Source organism: Plodia interpunctella, chromosome 1 (assembly GCF_027563975.2).
Source record: "Plodia interpunctella isolate USDA-ARS_2022_Savannah chromosome 1, ilPloInte3.2, whole genome shotgun sequence".
Lineage (NCBI taxonomy): Eukaryota > Metazoa > Arthropoda > Insecta > Lepidoptera > Pyralidae > Plodia > Plodia interpunctella.
In genome coordinates, this window is record NC_071294.1 from 6,985,828 (window position 1) to 7,006,677 (window position 20,850).

The 20,850-nt window shown below is 35.5% G+C and overlaps 1 protein-coding gene across 7 annotated transcripts in view; it reads left to right on the plus strand.

Moving 5' to 3' along the window:
- The window catches only part of CadN (Cadherin-N), a 275,837-nt gene that overhangs the window by 42,917 nt on the left and 212,070 nt on the right, over positions 1-20,850 (plus strand). For 4 of the 7 annotated variants that reach the window (XM_053744134.2, XM_053743981.2, XM_053744305.2 and 1 more), the window contains exons 3-12: positions 6,171-6,182; positions 6,488-6,789; positions 7,752-7,888; positions 8,883-9,099; positions 9,676-9,844; positions 10,367-11,217; positions 11,344-11,535; positions 13,388-13,578; positions 17,480-17,669; positions 17,861-18,043. In XM_053744134.2, coding sequence (XP_053600109.1) covers positions 6,171-6,182; positions 6,488-6,789; positions 7,752-7,888; positions 8,883-9,099; positions 9,676-9,844; positions 10,367-11,217; positions 11,344-11,535; positions 13,388-13,578; positions 17,480-17,669; positions 17,861-18,043 — 2,444 coding nt within the window. Of the gene's footprint in view, positions 1-6,170; positions 6,183-6,487; positions 6,790-7,751; positions 7,889-8,882; positions 9,100-9,675; positions 9,845-10,366; positions 11,218-11,343; positions 11,536-13,095; positions 13,287-13,387; positions 13,579-17,479; positions 17,670-17,860; positions 18,044-20,850 lie in introns of all 7 variants that reach the window. The other 3 variants (XM_053744061.2, XM_053744223.2, XM_064436927.1) reach the window with 2 other exon arrangements.

A 20,850-nucleotide genomic window follows, 5' to 3' on the forward strand; every position in this document is an offset into this window, starting at 1 on the left:
AGCGTGCGATGAAGGCGTAACGACTGACACTCGTAGCTGAAATGTTTAGACTACTTTAGTCTCGACCCACGTTGTTGTTTTTGAGTGTTCTTTAGTGGAATCTTATCTTATTGATTCTATACTATTGTTATGAAGAGGTAAGCGTTTGTGAGTTTGTATGTTTAAGGCGGGTAATCTCCGAAACTACCGAACCGATTTCAATTATGCTTTCACCATTAGAAAGGTACATTATCCAAGATCGCTAAAGGCTATATTTTAAAATAGCCCCGGGCAACATCTAGTAATAAATAAATTCCATAAAGTTTGAAGTAAGAAATAGTCTCGGCCTTACAAACATAATTTCGACTAAATAATTCTTACATTTTATTGGTAAAAAATAACTAAGTACTTCATTTCGAAAAAAATTTTATACAAAGTAATTTACTTCCACATGACCATATTCCCGTGCTTCCGCTTCGTGTCGCGCGAATATTCCTTTAATGTACTAAACTAACATTTGTACTATATTATGTCCATAATGTACCATAATATTATACATGTACATTTCCAATACAAAGGAATAATTTTATGCGAGTCTGCGGGAATTTCTGTAAAAGCAACCAAACATAGCATTGAGATAGGCTATGAATATAGTTCGATGGGCGATACAATGGCATCTGATAGGTTTTCAGTTTATTAAATAACCATTCCTATGCAACATTTATGTGTATGATAAATGTATTCACAAAACACGATAATAACGTAGGTACAGTCAACATGAGAATTCTTACAACTAGGTATATTTTAAGTTATTACGCATTAATTACATTGTTGATGTCGCCAAGGTTAAATGCGTGCGGATAAATATGGTCTGACAAATAGGGATCGCGTAAGCAACCGAGAAAAGCTCAGGTGATATTTCGTAATACACCTCGCTCAATGGTTTTTTGTTCTGGCAACATTTAGTTTCATAAGTTTAAGATTAAGTTGATAACTGCGTGTCATGCATTCGGCACTTGGGTAAACTAATAATTACAGTTGACGACCTGGTTGACATGTAATTAAATTGTTGACTGTACCAAAGCTACCAAAGCTGTCATTTGCACGTCGTTACCAAATTTTGGAGGGGATAAATATAGTAATTTAGCAAATCGCACTCGCTCTCCTAAAAGCCATATTAGGTTGAGCTTCTCTATATGAAAAAAAAAAAACATTTTCCTTCTTATATAACATCCTTTGCCGGATCTGTTCGCGATAGACTAAAAACCTACTGCACAGATTTCCATGCGATTTTCACCAATAGATAGTGTGTTTCCTGTTCTAAGGTAGGCGTTTAGGTGTATAATTGAGGAGGGCCGCTATTAATAAATTACCTCAGAGCTACTGAAAGCTTAAAACTTTTTGTGGATCTGATCGTTATGTTTTATTCTTAGTTGTTACGAAACATTGTTAAGATAGGTATGTCGTCTTTTTCTGTAACATATTGTTACCGAAGTGTAACAAATATAATTTTCATATTTTGATAAATCATTCAATCATCTTTTAGATACATAGACTTGTCAAGATTTAAAACAAGTTAATAAAAATACTAATTTATTTTTTTTTCCTGGTTCAGCATTGTTATATTATGTTTTACGTATTTGGAGCAATAATTGTTTTATAGGTTCGTAAACCTGCGCCCTTCCTATTAAGACCGTAACGTCCATAAATTTGACCACGTAAGCTCTAAACGAAGTAAATAAAAATATAATTATTTGTTCTAAGGTTGCATTGAAACTGCTTCGAAATTTTTCTTAAATAATTGTATTTTGTGAGCAAGTTGTGGCTAGAATTTCTTAAAGTGACAATGGCTAAGTAAGCAGTTCCTGGTAGACAATATTCTTAATTATAGTTTCGTCAATATGAATTGCATTGCTCTCAGCGTAGGCAGAAGTTGTTATAAAGAATTGAACTTTGCAATGGTATATAGGTAATATAAGAAGCGTGTCTTTTATTTTTACAAGCTTTTATTTATAGTATAACTTTCAATGTATGTTGCTATGATTATGTCTCGGGTGGAATTTTGCTACTCAATTTTAAAGCAGATATTATAATTCGATTTAGCTAAGCTTTTTGACGATGCATTATTACGATAAGTATGACCTGATGGTATACCCAGGAACGTCTCCAGACGTGGTAACTCATCAACGATTTACTGCACAATCAAAACATGATTTTTTATCACACATTAAGTGTAATAAGATATCTCTGACAACAATATAAGCTTGTGTTAAATTATTTTTTTGTAAAAATGACATGTATTAAAAATCTTGTTTATATTTCAGTTATAAATGTGACAGATACAGGAGAATATCTTTCCATGGATCGTATACAAGTATCCTTGTTGTTGTTGTTGTAAATGTTGTTAGCAATATTATCGTGTTGTCCATAGGATTAGCTAAGATGGGCTGGCGTTAAAGCTTTTAGAGCCCGTATCGTGTTAATGAAGCCCTGCACCGCGATTTTAATTGCCGAGCCCGTATTCACACTGACCGGCGGTGCGGCGCCCCAAATGACCCGACAAATTGACCGCCACACGCAATCCCTTACTTACTCTATTAGATAGGTATTTTCAATAATGACTCTTTTTTATAGCAATTAAGTTGCATTAATATTGAGATTTTGAAGAAACCATGAAACACAATTTCATATTTATACTGAAAAATTATGAAGTGTACCTACGTACAATTAACTAATCTGAACATTGACATTGGTCACTGTGTATTCTTTATAACATCAAAACGCCTAATAAAAATGAATAAATTAGTTCAGTTTATGCATAACGCAACAATATTTGTTTGTCATTAATTGCTCAATTTGCTGCCAAGTGTTGTTATGAAAATTACCCAAATAGGGCTGGCGTTAATTATGTCATTGCTGGTGGCACCAATTCTAGTTGGAGCAACGTTTTCATACCGGAGGATTCATTTCATGCGGTCTATAATGCTACGTATTTGTTGAACTGAAACGCATGTTTTAGACCACTGACCGTGCAATGTGCAATTGGATAACGAGTTTATTTGTAATTAGAACGTAATACTGCCAGACATGGGTTTACCGATATAGCCACAGATGGAATTACAATTCCATCTGTAGCTATATCAGTAAGCGTAAATTTAGGTAAGCGCAGATTTGCAGTGTTGGCCGCCCTAGGCCATGTAGACCAGCCGCCCCTTTCGCAGCTCCTATTACTCAGCTCTTAGGTATTACATATGAATGTACTTTTTTCTGCCTTACGATTGGTCGCACCTAATATCTAGCCAAATCCGTCACTGACTTTACGCCTCGGTGCAAACGACACAAATATTTTACCTGGATATGGGTATAAGTTAGGAAGTTATGCCCTATTATTAACAAAGATTTTTTGTTTGTTTCAGGTAAAAATACTGCGTTTCACGTATTTAATAAGTATAGGAAAATAGGATCAGCAAGGTCTAGTATAATCGCCACTGTGCTAAATCACACATTTACTATTATACCAATCACACTTCCTTTCAGATATTTTTCTACTCTATATATTGACTAGATGATTTATTTATTATATCATTGGATTCGTGGCAATTATACCATTAAAATAAAATTGTAATGGTTATTTTATCTTGTTGATTCATCACCAAGATAAAAATAAAGTCCAGTTGCCGCCGCCCGTTGAAATAAATGTATCAACAGATGTCCTTTGCTTAATGACCGCTGCTCGTGGTTTTGATTGTCTCATAATTACACAGATTATGTATAATAGTAGTTACTTGATAAATGGTTGAAACTGAAATACGCTAAACCGAACCGAACCGGTCATTGGGGAATTTGAGAAAAGTAATGTCATCTGGAATAAATCTACAACTTAGATTAATAAATACTTTTCGGTATTCTGAGATCTACAATCATCAGTTCATAACTCATGTATGTTTCCATCTGCGCTAACTCAATACGACTATATAATGACGGTGTGCTCCATATGCCTTCAATGCATTCATAACTATTTAATAACTAATTACTTAGTCGTAACTAATATTCCGTTTTCATTATTTATATCAGTGTAATTGCTATTACAATGAAATGAGAGCTAGTTCCATCATTATCTCTTATCAGGCTGCTCGTAGTACAAGGGTAGTTTTTGGGTGGCATGTAACCGAGAAAAGCCACGAGGAAAGCACGCGGCTGTAGTGTGCACATGCGCAGTACCACTTTGAGAGGTCACGACGGCTACGGTCATGTGGGAGGGGAAGGGGTGGGTGAGACACTTGCCCCCTCCACTCACACCTTCAATAGGATATTAAACCTGCCTATAGTTCACGGGTTCCGTCGAATATCATTTGTGTCTGTGTTCTGAGTGCTTCTCGGTAAACAAACGATTTTTTCAATAGATCAATGAAACTATTCAGTTGTCTCAGATTTCAACAGTTATAGATATCAGAGTAGCTAACTGCAATTTCATGATTAAAATTCGATCAATCTTGTTATTGGAATTGTGAATTCCATATTAATCACGAAGGACTTGAGACAATTTACTTGAATGCTTTTGCGGAAACTGCTTTTTATCTTGGCAAATGATGTTATCAATGGCTGGCTTGGGGCCAAATGCGGAGTATTAGGGATCGGTCTGGACTTTGAGAGTTTCGTTGAGAAAACTAAGTCTTGCTATAATGTCTTCTTTGATGCGAATTAAAATCTTGTTAAGAGTTGCAGCTAGCAACGGCTCCAAGGCGCGCCTGTTAATGAAAATTTTAATTGCATTGTCGTTCTAAGGCTAAGAACAATTTGTGCTACAATTTCCGCTGCAGCTGCTTGTTATTTCCTTTTATATGGATACTGTAAAATTTTTTTTGAACAAGTACTAGTTTCTGTATAGTAAAATATTTGCCTAATTTTTTATATTTTGCTATGAATTGGTTCTATATTCACCCTAGTTGACTGCCGAACATTGATAGATCAGTCAGAATAATTTGGAGTTGAAATTGATTTAACTATTCGAATCGATAAGTAATTGAATTGCTCAGAAATTTAAACAAAAGAAAATAATTATTTATGACAGTTGATAGATGAATCATAAACTTTGTGGAGTGAAATTTGAATTAGGTCCTGATATAGAAATGGAAACAGCAGTAAATTGTAGGAGAACAGGTATGCACCGTAGACTGTACAGTACGTTTATACAGAAAAAATAAAAAAAACTAAGAAGTATTTGCAAGGAAGCCCAAAAACATATAGCAATGACATAGAATGCAATAATACTTATTTAGTTACATATGTTTTGATTTCTGGCAACCCTCCAACCTAACGTATAGGTTCCTACAAAATCAAACTCCCCAGCAGGCCATTCGCCCCGCTGTTGTTTTATGAAATATCTTGAATTATGAGAAAATATTTGTCTGCTGTTATCTTGTATGTTAAGTATAAGAAATTTCTTGATTTAATATATTTTTTTACCTCCTTGAGAGTAGGTTTTTTTTTATTTAGCACGGTGGCACATCGATCGATCAGTAGACGTAACTATATCTAACGTAGAGTTCGGGCATGGAACCTTGATTTATCTTTCAAAGTCAACAAAACATTTAATAAGTGACATGAAATAAGACCCTCACGTGCACTTTTTCATGTCAAATTTTATATAATTATTGGTAAGATTAATACTAGAAAAGATATGATAATAGTTTGTCATCCAGTCAGCCATTGAAAACATCATTGGAAGAACAAAAGCGTCCGTGTAAGATTTTAATCTTATACTATATATATTGTTTTAAATACTGAATACTTTAGGCACTAACACGTATAAGTTAATGTAATCATAGGGCTGCTTCTTTCTTGTCAACGTTCCTTGCGTTTATTTGTGTGTGAAACTACAGAAACTAAAGCCGCGTATTGGATTACAGCAAACTGCGGATTTATACTGCGGATTTACGGAAATCCCGGACAAAAAGGATAGCAGGGTGTTAGGGCAATGTTTGATCATGCCCCTAGTTTGTGTGGTTGTGTGGTTGGTATCTGTTTCATAAATAACACACTGAATTTGCGATTGAGCTGGAGTTTTCAAACATAAGAACAGAACACAAGTTTAATTAAGTAGTTACTATTTCATTTTGGTACTAACTATGTATATATAATAGCCATAACCTGACTATATGTTTATTTATTTTCATGCTAACCAACTGCAGTGGCTTTGAAATGTAAGTATTTTATCAGCTTTGTTAGAACTCTATATGCTATCAACGATCGTAGATACTCTTTGCATATTGATTCAGTTAATCACGGTCTTTACGCATTACGCCTACACGCATGAATAGCCCAATCTCTTTTATCGTTTATCCCATCTTACTTAATTTATTCAAGCATCCTGACTTTCCTGATTTAGGGGTAGAGCGTGCTTGGTCGGGCTCTGAAAATAACTCGCATATTAAAGTAATTACGGTCGGTCGGTAAATAAAAAATATTTTTATTAAAACGAAAATAAAAATCTCAAATTATGTTTCAGATACGGACAATCAGCGAGTTATAATCCACGTCAAGGATGTCAACGATGAGCCGCCTTACTTTATCAACCGGCCTTTGCCGATGCAAACGGTGGTGCAACTCAACGCAGCACCGAACACCCCAGTGTTTACGCTGCAGGCCAGGGACCCAGACACCGACCACAATATCCACTACTTCATCGTCCGGGACCGGACCGGCGGCCGGTTTGAGGTGGACGAGAGATCTGGAGTGGTCCGCACAAAGGGCACTGATCCGTTCCAGTTGGATATGGAATATGTTTTGTACGTGAAGGCCGAAGATCAGGTTAGTTTCTAAATTGTTCTTCATAGTTGAACAAGACACACGTATTTGGTTGATACACTTCTTCGTATAGATTTTATATATTACATACCTACTCGCAGTCAGTACCAAGGAATGGAGCTGAATGTCCTAATGGACATTGACTGATGTTAATTGTCTCTTGATTAGTATTTCAAAACACATCCTTTCCTTTTTTAAATTCTTTACAAAACTCAAGTTGGAACCCTTTTCATTTGGCCCTTTCTTCGAAGAAACCTCGTTTGACCCAATGTGTAATTCAATATGTTTCACATATGTCATGGAAGTTTATGACTCAGTACTTTGCGACATTCTATTTCCATTCCGCTAATAATAACTTGAGTGCTAACCTAAAGATGCTGGAGATAAACTGTAACGTGGTTTATAGCTGCAACCAAATGTTTCGACTGAGACAAAAATAAAATAGTTTTCTGATATTTGAATTAAACTAGAACTTTCTCATTCTTGATTCGATTCTTGGTCTGATTCTAGGTTCATTGAAATCCAACAAATAAGAAAACTGTTATATCTTTTTATTAGGTTCCCGGTGGGTACCGTGAACCTAATAAAAAAAGCTTATTGACCTATGGAAAATATATACACATATAGCATACGTCTGATATTTGCAACTTGTTATCTCTACGCGTTGTAGAGAAAAGCGGTTTGTAAGCAATCAGACCGATAGTCCTCGTGGCTTTGTACGCAATCCTCCGTGTGTGATTCGCATTTGCACTGAAAAATCCTTAAGTAAACGGTTAGTGTATAACATTTTGAAAACCATTAAGGTACGAAAAAGGTACAGAAATTAAAATGAAGATAATAAAGGTACATGTAAGAACGGCGGACTTATCCAATGTAGGGATCTCTTACAGCCAACTGGCGATAGGTTGAGAGTCCTCTCAACCTATCACTTTTACTTCAGATTGATGATTACTTAACAATTTCAGAGTGGGCGTGTGGACGAAAGACGTTTCCAGTCGACCCCCGAGGAGCGGCTGAGTATCGTCGGCGGCAAACGCGCGCCGCAGTTCTACCTGCCCAGCTACGAGGCCGAGATCGCTGAGAACCAGAAGAAAGACTCCGAGTGAGTTATGTGATGATTTATTTCAATACTGCTTTTTAGTGTTTGCTTCAAATTAGCTGAGTAAATCATATTCATTATCTAACATTTCGTACTAGATGGGCACCAATTGCAAAAAGTTGCCTGTATCACTCTCCAACTAGGTATCTCCACACTAAATATAACTTAATCCAATGCACCGTTTTGACGTGAAAGAATGACCAATAAACACAGTTTCACATTTATAGTATTAGTAGGATGGTGATGCTATATATTTATATCCTAGTTGATAGATAAAAAAAAATGTTGAATAATATTTTTATTTACTTAAACCTTCTCAGCATGTATCCACTACTGGACTTTACACAATATTCAAGTAGGCACAAGTGTACAATACAAACTTTTGCTATTTTAATACCTACCTACTTAACAGTATTTTCATTTCGTCAGCACATGTTGGCAAAAAGTAGTTACGGCTTTGTTTCTCACAGACAATGGATTCTGACATGAGCGGTGTAATTTTGTTCCTGAATCCATCACGCTCACGCATGGATGCATCGGCCTTAACCTAATAATGTCTATCTTTTCCATGCCTCCATGCTTTGTTGCAGTCTTCTACATCTATCTATTTCGTTTGAAGAAAATAATTGCCTCTTACGTTAGTGACTAGGACATCCTTCGTAGTATAATTACTAGGGCGATTTCTAGTCCTATGTCCAATTTTCAAAAATTTTAATCATGATATTACTTTATTTAGTGGCCTGCAAGACCGTAACATCAAAATTCAAGATATAGATATTCACAGGCACTACGTTCATACGAATATTGTATTTTGTATTTATGATGAACTAGCGGCCCGTCCCGGCTTCGCTTGGGTAAAACCATAATAATTAATAACCAATTAATTATTATGGTTAAAACTAATTCTTCCTCAGGAATCACATTACCTATTGTTGGCACAATAAATCTGAATGAAATACATCTCGAAGAGTCTGATGAAATACATCTTGCATTTCAGTATAATATCAGTAAAAGCCAAATCGTTCGCTGACCGCGAGATTCGCTACACCCTGAAAGCGCAAGGTCAGGGCGCGGGCACGTTCAACATTGGGCCCACCTCTGGCATCGTCAAGCTTGCCAAGGAACTGGACTTTGAAGACCTGAGGCAGCCGCATGTGTACTCCCTGGTTGTTACTGCTACGGAAGACTCTGGTGGATTTTCTACATCTGTTGAGGTACCTACGTAAAAATGTACCTACCTGTTATTTGGAAATTAATTCAGAACATACCTATACCGAAAACTTTCTTTTTAGATAAATAATCACCGTTCTATTTGACTGTTCTGATCTCCTTGCGCTGTCGTATACGTCACCATATGGCTCACGGAATAATATATATTTGATCTAGTAAGTACTTCGTACGGAGTACCTACTAATTCCATGATATGGCTCTAGTCACTGAAAAATAAACACAGGGCTCTAGTATAGTGAAACCTGGGGGTGACAGCCATATTGTTAATTACATAAAGTAAATATTTGCCAAAATCAAGGTTGACGCTTCCGAGCTTTGTTTAAGTAAAAATATGAAAATAATAATAGTTTTTTTTTTGACAAATACATAATTATAATTAACTTTTATAATTTTATGTATTTTTCTTAAGTACAGGCGATATGTTAGTACATGCATTTTTACAAGAATTTCACAAAACGTTTAAAGTGTAAAACTAATAAGTATACATTTTTGTGAAAGTTGTAATAATATAATAGTATTTCGCAAAGAAAAAACTTAATTTATTAATTCCAAAATTCCAGCTCACGATACGTGTGACTGACGTGAACGACAACGCCCCTAAGTTTGAGCTGCCTGACTACCAGGCCCACAACGTAGACGAGGACATCCCTCTTGGCACCAGCATCCTCAGGGTCAAGGCCATGGATGCTGATTCCGGGAAAAATGCTGAGATAGAATATTTGGTCTCAGGTAAAACTTATTTTTATTTTCCGTGAAGTTCCATGTTGAAAAGTTTAAATTCATATTGTCCCCATAGCGACATCTACTATTGGCACTGAGAAACGTACAATGTCAGTAGTTTTGTATTATACCGATAGATGGCGTTGTTTGTAAAAATACGAGTTTAGAAATTCCACCATGCACCGCTAAATTATATTTATCAAACAGAATAAATTATCTAAATGATAGTGTCTGTGCCTTGCTCATTTCAGTTTTAGACATCTATCAAAAACTGAAATAAGCAAGGCAATCAGCAAGGATATTATATACGGTTAATGGTATACCTACTTGACTGCGAAAGCTCTTACATTGAGGTTTCTTACTTCGAAAACACTGCGGCGCTTTGTTAATCGATGCCTCATATAAGTCTGTGTTATATACCAATCTTACTATTTCTATGAGGTGATATAGTAAAAAGTGAGGTTGTTTGGAACTCAATCACGAAAATTGTACTGGATATAATAATATGTTGATTCAAATGTTTTCTTTCAGATGACCACTTCAGTGTAGATTCAAACGGAATTATCACAAACAACAAGCAACTAGATGCCGACAACAACAACGCCTACTACGAATTTGTAGTCACTGCTAAAGATAAGGGAGAACCAGCGAAAACAGGCACTGCGACTGTCAGAGTCTACACCAAAAACAAAAATGACGAAGAGCCCAAGTTTTCGCAACAAGTGTACACGCCCAATGTGGACGAAAACGCTGGACCTAATACATTGGTCACAACTGTAGTGGCTTCAGACAAAGACGGTGATAATGTGAGATTTGGATTCGTTGGTGGGGGCACTAGTTCAGGACAGTTTGTTATAGAAGAAATAACTGGTGTCATACGACTGCACAATAAGGCTATATCATTAGACAGAGATAAGTACGAACTTAATGTGACTGCTATGGATGATGGCGCATGTTGTGTTAACGGAGACGCTACAATACATACTTCGACTGCTGTAGTAGTTGTGTTTATAACTGATGTGAACGATAACAAGCCCATATTTAAAGACTGTCCGACTTATTTCCCTAAAGTAGAAGAAGGCGCGCCAAATGGTAGTCCAGTTATTAAAGTACATGCTACGGATGAAGACAAAGGTGTCAATGGTCAAGTGAAATATTCAATAGTTCAGCAGCCAAATCAAAAAGGTACCAAGTTCACGGTTGATGAAGAAACCGGTGAAGTTTCTACAAACAAAGTTTTCGATCGGGAGGGAGACGATGGAAAGTTTGTGTCAGTAACAGTTAAAGCCACTGACCAAGGGGAGCCTTCATTAGAAGGAGTTTGCTCATTTACTGTGGAAATAACCGACGTTAATGATAACCCACCACTATTCGACAGACAAGTAAGCTATAGTATTTGTACGTAGTAGTAATAAGCACAGTATTGCATGAAATCACAAATTGTGTTATAATTTTGCATGAAAATAGCGATCCGACTTTGATGTTCATCATATTGGTATATCTTACAGAAATATGTGGAGAACGTTAAACAAGACGCCAGTATTGGCACAAATATTCTCAGGGTATCAGCATCTGATGAAGATGCTGATAATAACGGCGCCATTGTATATACTTTAAGTGCGCCTTTTAACCCTGCTGATATAGAATATTTTGAAATTCAACCTGAATCAGGTTGGATAATACTGAAGAAGCCTCTCGACGTAAGTATTATTTACGTACATAACAAAGTAGGAAATAATAATACGTATGTATGTTTTTATGACAAGTGCGATGCGTGAATGGGTACAACTTTTATAAAAAGTTTGGTGGATGAGTGCTACCTACAAGGCCTAGGATTCAATTGGCACGTACTTTAAGTTTAATTAACTGTAAATAGTTCTAAATTTATCCGCTGCTGTAAATTGCTAAGGAGAGGGGTAATCCTGGCTGTGAGGAGTAGTTGTCCATTGAACGGCGCGGGGGCCGGAGTCGCCGGGCGGGCTTGTTCTTCTTGCAGCACAATTATTAGTTTAATTTGCCGCCAGCGCCGGCTCCGCACTCGATCTTCGTTAAGATTTATTTCCGCAGCACCTACTTGCATTGACTATTATCTTACAGAAATACGACTTGTGTATAATACTCATAACAGAGATAATACTGCTGTAAATATTTCACCGTACAGACCTACGTTTAGTTCTAAAACATGTACAGTTTCCGTAACTGCACTTCTGTATATTTCGCACAAACTAGTTTTGAAGTTTATTTTATTATAAGTAATCGATTAATTGATTTCAGAAGCTTACGCTTTAACATACCTATTAATACTACATGTATGTACATGTTTTGTTACTAATCACCCATTTTGTTTTGCGGAGCGTGATGTTCTCGGGCGGTTCGACTCCAGCCAAACCTCTGTATGTATGTTCGCTCTGGTAGACGACTACTCATATATCATCATTTACAACAATGTTATCATGATAATTATGAAGTTTTTTACAGGGCTCCAGTATATATTAATATATTGTATTTATAATAGTTCCTAATCGAGATGGTCAGATTGCCTATGCGGCAGTTTGGCCATCTGGCCAGTTGTGACATATTCCTTCTGTGAAAGGGGCAACGTTCTCAAAATTTGTACAGTTTAAACGTAACGTCCACCGTTTGTAATATATTCATTTAAATGAGTGTCGTTTCGTTGTAGTCAATACGAGGTCATTAAACCTTCTTATGACAACCTGACCTTTCCGCCATGTCTTGTATGCAGAGCCGCATGCATTTGCCTGCTTTTCGTTCTGTTATTTTGGTTTTAAATTAGTTTAGTTTATTATTGTACAGAGTAATTAAATAATGTACAGTTTGTCTTTTCCGTATTGTACAGATGAACCTTGTAAAATACAGAAACGTTTTATTTCCGATTTTCTTTTCTTGCACCATCTCTGATATTGGCTACTTATGGAATGTTACTGTAAGTTAAGGAATGGTGCGTGCGAGCGGACGGCGTGGCTGGTGTACTGTTACTTATAGTTAACTCTTTTATATTTTATCTTGTTTTAATTTGGCTTACTGAAAGAATGCGAGACGTATGTGAGTATATTTACTATATTTTATTAAAAATCCATTCTTGAACAGCCAATTAACAACATCAATGTGAAAGAGAAAGGTATTTTAGTTTATTTTTGGATTATTTTAATTGTTTATTAGCCACGAGTACGTTATGTGTTATATTTTATTTGTGTTATGTTTTATTTTCCCCCGCTGACCTCTGACCCGTGTATCTGTAGCGGGACAGGTACCGACTGCGAGTGCGGGCCTCCGACAGAGGCGCCCCGCCCTCCTCCGCAGACGTGGACGTTGAATTAGACGTGGTAGACAGGAACAATAAGCCCCCCATCTGGGACATGACCACGTATGGCCCCGTTCACATCAAAGAGAATGTCACAGTGGGTACCGTAGTGACCAGTGTGAAAGCCAGGTTGGTATAAGGCGCAGCGGGCCTTCGGGCCCGCCGCTCCTCCACTCTTAACACTACTAACGACGTGGTTTTGTCTTTTTCCATCGACCCCTTCCCAATAGCGAGAAACGTACAGATTGGAAGCTAAAGCTGAAGACAAGGGTTATCCGTCCTTGTCGCGCAGCGTGGAAGTGCAGATAGACGTAGTGGATCGCGCAAACAATCCCCCCGTGTGGGATCACACAGTGTACGGCCCGATCTACATACGAGAGAATTTGCCCGTGGGCGCCAAAGTGGTGTCAGTGAAAGCAAGGTGCGTGTAACTGTTCGGCTCGGGCACCGCACGCAGCCCGCCACTAGGCACCCGCACGCAGTGTGGACCTCGCGCCGCTCAGCGACCTCCACATCGGAAATCCTTTTTTCTATTTACTCCATTCATATGTAATGTAATAAATAGAAAAAGAATGACTTAGTTTTTGCTTTTCTATTTTACTACAGTTAGTTTTCAAAAAATACCTACACGATTACTTTAATTTTTTTTTATAAATTAATAGTATTCATGTGGAAGGAGCTGATTCGTAGTGAGTGTCCAAATACCGTTATGTGCCTCTCACCTGGTGACCAGAGTATAATGTTCTGTCCTTGTCTGTCGGAAATTTGCATCGTCACAAACACACACGGTCCCGGGCCTCACCAGCGAGCATTTGAAGGGTTCACTGCTTCTAAGGAATGGGTTAACAACAGTGTTGAGCAAATCTCGTTAATTCTGATGTCTTGTAGTATAATCTAACTCTATTCAGTCTGATGTGGGCAGGTATAGTTAACAGCATTGGTCGAATAATATACTTTGTTAAAAATATACACAGTAGATACAAAATTCGTAAATAAATAATCTTCTTATGCTATTTTTTGAATACCAAACAAAATAATAAATTTTAAGATCAGTCATTTTATATGTATTTGAAATTGAGATATACCTATGAAAACGAATTTAAAATAAGCTTATTTCACAATGAAGGGGTGACTAAGAATTTCAGATTATTTTTTAAAAGTAGAATACATAAGGATAAGAGTGGATTTACTACAGACATGCATCATCTAATAGAAAAAAACGTCTCTCTACTGTCATCGATATTGAATACTTAAACATGTTTCTAAAACAACAAAAGATAAAGAAAAAAATTATTACATTTATATACTAGTCGTTGCCTGCGACTCCCGCCTGTGGAATAGCTTATTTTTGGCACTGTCCAGCTAATCCACACTCAAAATTTCCTCAATCAATTGCTGTGTTTCAAATTCAAAATTCTTTATTCATTTTAGGATGATATACATCACTTATTGACGTCAAAAATTACTTAAACTAAGTCTTTCGATGCGAAAGCAGGACACAAATTTTCACATTTATAATTATTATGTATACATAGTATTTATGATTGTAAAAAGACGTTTTTAGTGACGACATTGTATTCAATAAGAATATGAGATATACTTAACTGCATGTAGGTTAAAACAAAAGAATAAATCAAATCGTGAGATTTTTCAAGAATGTTAGCATGTTACACAGTTCTTCAACAATGTATAACTTAGATAGATCCATCATGTATTTAAGGGTACTTTTTTAATTTATCTTTTATATACAGAAGTAAACACTAGAACTTTCTATAGTTCCGTTTTCAGTGCATTAATTAATCCTTGATTTATATATTTTTTTGTTAGAGATATGAAATGTTTTGTGTATGTCTTACCTCGGGCCGGTATTTTATTTTACTGAAACTACATTTCTTTCCTTAATATTATTGTTCGTAGATGTTGGAGGTGCATTAGCTTATTTTTTAAATTTATGGATATCATAGGGTTGCTATTAGATTCTATAGTTATTAATCTACTTGAATATAAGGGATATCAGGATATTCGTAATAGGAAAGTAAGTATTATGGCGCTAAACCAAGGTCGAAGACGAACTACCTACCATATATACTGTAGCATAACCATTTTATCCCATTTAAAATTTAAATCGATCATACTTTAAAAAATTTATAAGGTGCTAATGTAAATGACCTATTTTATTTTATTGCGTAGCTATTATGTGCCTAAGACTAGGCCATCTTTACACTAGTAAGTCTTTCATCGCTTGCTCTTTCATGAGTAACTTTTGCCATCGTTAACACGTGGTAATGTGGAAGTAACTTGTCGTAATCTCTTCAAAATTAGATATATCGATGGATACAAAAAATAGTCAAACACCTTGAAAGTGATTTTCTAAAAAATCGTCATTTAGGTGATAACACTTCACCGTCGAGATATATATATATATATATATATATATATATATATATATATATATATATATATATATATATATATATATATATATATATATATATATATATATCGTAAGTTCTTACATAGAGCTAACGTAACGTAATTATAAAGGCGGCCTTTACATAAAAAGTGACTTGAAATAAAAATTATATCTTTGGCTTATATTTATACTGGTAATGCTACAGTTCCTAGTGTATTCATTTCTGAGGTCAACTTTATTAACTTGTTAATGTATGTGCATCAGTACCATGCTATTACATGCGTCTATAGAGTAGATCATCACATCATTCTGTGCATCATCACGAGTGCTGGCAAATGACAATGTCTGGTTCACCCTATGGTCTATCTGTTCGTCCTAAATACACATTTCAAACTTACATGGTTATAAGACGAAACCATTACTAATTCACTATACTAACCTAACATTATCATTAGTATTGGCGAGTAATTCATTCACACTTATTCGCGGGGTGTTGTACGTTAATCGGTAAATGTATTTCTTAGTATTCAGTATCTAGTCTCATAATAGTGTCTAGACTCATGGATATCATGTTGTCCCTAACACAAAGTTTCCTTTTTTATTTCAACTTGCAATGTAATGTCCCTATATCTATTTGGGTGGAATCTTGCACTTCTATTTTAAAGCAGATATCTTCAACCGATTGAGCAGAAATTTTGTACACACGTTCAATGCATTATTATGATAAGCATGACCTGATGGTGCACTCAGGAACGCCACCGTACGTATGAACTCTTCTGCGGTTTACGGACCTGATTTATTTGACACACATTTAATGCAATAAAATCCCTCTGACAATAATAAAAGCTTGTGTCAAAAGTGATTTTTTTTAAACTTAGTGATATAATTATAAAAAACTTAGTGATATTTTTGTAAATTTATTAAATATGCCTTTAAATATACGCAATTTCAATAGATAATGATGGCTCTGACATGATTTGCCGAGTCGTCACGTTAAGAAAAAAAAAAGATAAATAACACACCCAATCCCGATAATTATTGATTTTATTTTTGATATTGTTAATGGTCGTAAGTATCAAGACAGAGCCCTGCTGAATATGTATTGATAGATCAAATTCTGATTTGAATTCGAAATAAGCTTTAAAATCTTTAAAGAGCGAGTAGGTGTGTTCATTTGTATAATACACCAAGCCCTCATTGAATATTATTATCAGTATTTTTCATGCGATATTTTCCTTTCATTCGACCCACGGATTTTGCGTGAATGGATTACTTGTCATGTCACGCTTTTCTGATTTAGATATTCAATGTCTTTTTAATTTATATTTGTTTACCAGACAAAGGTAATTGTCGTTTTACCTCATCTCAGTTTCTACGTAGGATTTGTGATTTGTTTTTTGTATGTTATAGTGAATGTTGGAAATACTTTATGTCGTCAAGTGCCATTAGTTCATTGGGTTGGGTTCAGTTGGGTTTATTGTTATGCTGATAAATTATGTTACACAGTAATTATTTTGTTCTGTCCTCTTATATTGGCGTAATATATTGACTACTGGACATTGAGCATTATAACATAGTTAGATGACCAATTTCCACCATAGACGAGAAGGGGGTGTAAGGTAGAGCTGTCAATATGTTTACGTTTATTACTACAAAGAAAGTAATTCTATGTTTCTCTTCAAAATAAATCATCACCCACATAGAAAAACCAGTCAGTTAATGGAAAAATGTTTCGCCTTCATTTCCAAAAGCAGCATTCTTTACAATATTTACCATGTAGTTACGTTGTGCCGTTTGTGGATTTATGTTGAAACTGCTTTGAAGGGGCGAAATCCGCATCGCAGTAAGTCAGCCTGCGCCTTATCCTTTGTCTGGTGGAAGAGATCTGTAACATATCATTGTGTTTCAGCTCCGGCATTGAGAACAACCCGACCGTGTTCTACAGACTAATGCCCGGATCCACCGCCCAGACCAACAAATTCCACACTTTCTATTTACAACAAAGAGCCGACAATGGCTTCACTTGGGCCGATATAAAAGTTAATCACCCATTAGATTACGAAAGTATCAAGGAATACAATCTTACCATTCGCGTTGAGGTAAGCCGGATTTTATCGGTATCTATAAAATTAAATATTCTCCAATTTATTTGTTAAATTTGTTAAATCATTATGTATTTTTAATAGGTAGGAAAATTTAAAAATTTGTTATTGGCGAGGGGAGTTTATTGGCGAGGGGAGTTACAAACTCCCCTCGCCAATAACAAATATTATTATTGAATTTTGTTTAGAACAACGGAGCACAACAACTGGCGTCGGAGACGACCGTCTACATCATGCTTGAGGATGTCAACGATGAGATCCCACTGTTTACGGAGAGGGAGCAGGAGACAGTGTTGGAGGGAGAGCCTATCGGGACCAAGGTGACGCAGGTCAACGCCATAGACAAGGATGGCACGTTCCCCAATAACCAGGTTAGAATTGTTTTGTGTTTTTTATCCTTCGCTTCCTGTCCTCCCCTATGTTTTTTCTTCATTTTGTATACAATATAATTTACCAAGTGGATGCCAATGGCGATGTCTTAAATATGATTTCTGGTATAGGTTATAAGGTGAGGTAGTCCAGGTAAGTTTAAATTCTTTATTAAGGCATCGAAGATTATGCTATAGTCTTCGATGCCTTAATAAAGAATTTAATGTTGTTTAATGTTCTGGCAAACCAACATTATGATTATTGAAATTCAGCATTTACGTTTCAAGCGTTGACTGTTTTTCTTCCTGAATGGGTTTCGTGTCAAATAGGCCAGTAGCTTTTTACTCATATTTTGCACTCGTTGATTTATGTACGTACATGACTTTTAAGTATACGTTATAGGCGCACAATGTTTTTTCATAAAAATAGGCAAGTATAATGTTTCTATATAAATTTAGATGTTTAAACACAATATATTGAATAACGGACAAATTAATTGTATCGATTTTGTTTATTTTGTAAGACAAAAACTTTTTCATTTCCCAAGAAGTGGGAATGTGCCATATAAAAAATTGCGTTATCGTTTTTTTATTTGACTTTTTAGAAACGAGGTACATAATAGTATTACCCTGCACGGTGACCACTATGCTATGCCATTGCGGTCTTTTTGTAATCATAACTACTAAACGCAATTTGTTTATTCATGAAGCGAGGTCAATTCTGTGATAAGTTGAAATCATAAAAGTAAGAAAATAAAACTGTTTTTACAAACCTTGCGATTTATTACACTTACTACTTTACCCCCTCTTTCGTCGGATTACTCAAAATGGAAGCTGAGATTAATAAGATATCGGTCAGAGCAAAAACGGTAAAAGAAGTAAGTAATCTCCGTACAATCGCCATTCATTTCAGTTTCTTTTATAAATTACATAGATTATAACAATTTGCTAGCCAGAGAAATCGGGACTTGATTATAATATTCTCTTTGTACTGTCGAAAATATAATTGTACTTAGACTAAATGGACATTTAGTTTAAATAAATTCCTTTGTGAACTCCAGGTAAGAAGCGAATCATTTATTGGGTACTTGCTTTTAATTTTTATCTAAAAATTATAATAATTCAATTAATAAATCACGCTTGTTTTAGAAGTACTTAGCTTAATGTTTTCAAAATTCGGTAAAGATTTTAATTTTTGTCCGTATTTCAGAAAAACAACATGTTCCATACGCAAAATAAAAAAATATAGGTATTTTTCCTAATAAAATTTTCATTTGCTCGATGAATTCAATGTTTGTATATTTTATTTATTGAACAAACAAAAGCGTACCGAACCTATTGTTAACTTCATGTACGCTTGTAAAAGCGGTGATATTTACCTTATAATATATTTATTTATTGATAAAAATATACGTAAATAAATAAACATTTATAATTGTAACTGAAACTTACACTGTTTACACAAAGCTGTTTTTTTTTTTAATTTGTCGTACGTCATACCTGCAAAAAAATGTGTATCATAGGAAAACAAAGTGTATCGCCATAGCCACCGATATTTCAGCAGTTTAATGCGTGTGCGGCTGACGTAACAAAATGCACGGACACGGAAAAAATGATTCGTAGATTTTTCGTGTAAATATGCAGCGTTGCAATTTACTCCGCCTATAATTTTCGCGGACGCGTGGGACAAAAATGCAATTTTCACCCGTCGTCGTGATTGCGCTTCGGATTGGTGCGAAATTTTGAATTATTAAATGGATTGCCTTCGTTTAACATGCGTAGGTTGTTTAATTTTACTGTCCTGCCAGGCTAGGGCTGTTTTTCATATTTTGAATGTTACATTTTTTTTTGTATTTTTTTATCATTAATACATTTTAAAAGCAATTTTAAAAATGTAATTGGCTTTCGCAGTTGGTAGTTAGCACAATTTATCCTTTTTTCAGGCTAATGTAGGTACATTAGCCCGAAAAAAGAGTAATTAAATATGTGGCATAATAGTTCCGTTGTTACAAGAACTCTTTAGTATAATAGAAAAGTTCTTAACATTAGAAATGTTCTTGCTCTATAAACAGCATATGAGTTACCTCATTTATACTATTATTATAAAGAGGTAAGCGTTTTTGAGTTTGTGAGTTTGTATGCTTTAGGCGGGTAATCTCCAAAACTACCGAACCGATTTCAAAAATTAGAACCATTAGAAAGGTACGTTATCTGAGATTGTTATAGGCTATATTTTATCTCAAAATTCCCACAGGAGCGAAGCCCCGGCAACATCTAGTATATAATGGAGTTCTTTTATAACAACGGAATACTATGTATTTATATATATGTTAAATTTAATTATACTTAAATTACATATAGGTACATATAATTGTATATTTAGGGCGGCTCAGCTTAACATGAGATGTCTGAGAACATGAGACCCATTCTGAGCAACATATTACATGATAATGTTTTTGATGAAATAAAGATTGAATGTTGCATTTTGTTTTGTCCAATCTCGATTCACGTTAAATGATAAACATTGAATTGGAATTGAGTTTCTCCAAATTGTAATGAATTAATTACGATACGTAGTATGTTCACGATTTCAAGATAATTCCTAGACTTGGTAATTGGCTCGAAGCCGTTTCAAACTTGTAGAGGAGTTCGCAAAACGTTTCATGCGCCAAGTACAATGTAAAGCACCTGTTCTGACTTGGTCCTATTGCAAGATTTACTTAAGTTAACAACGGGCTAGCATAAATGGGCACTGATGTTGTACCTCTGTGATATAATAGATTTATCGTCAAGAATGTCAGAATATCACG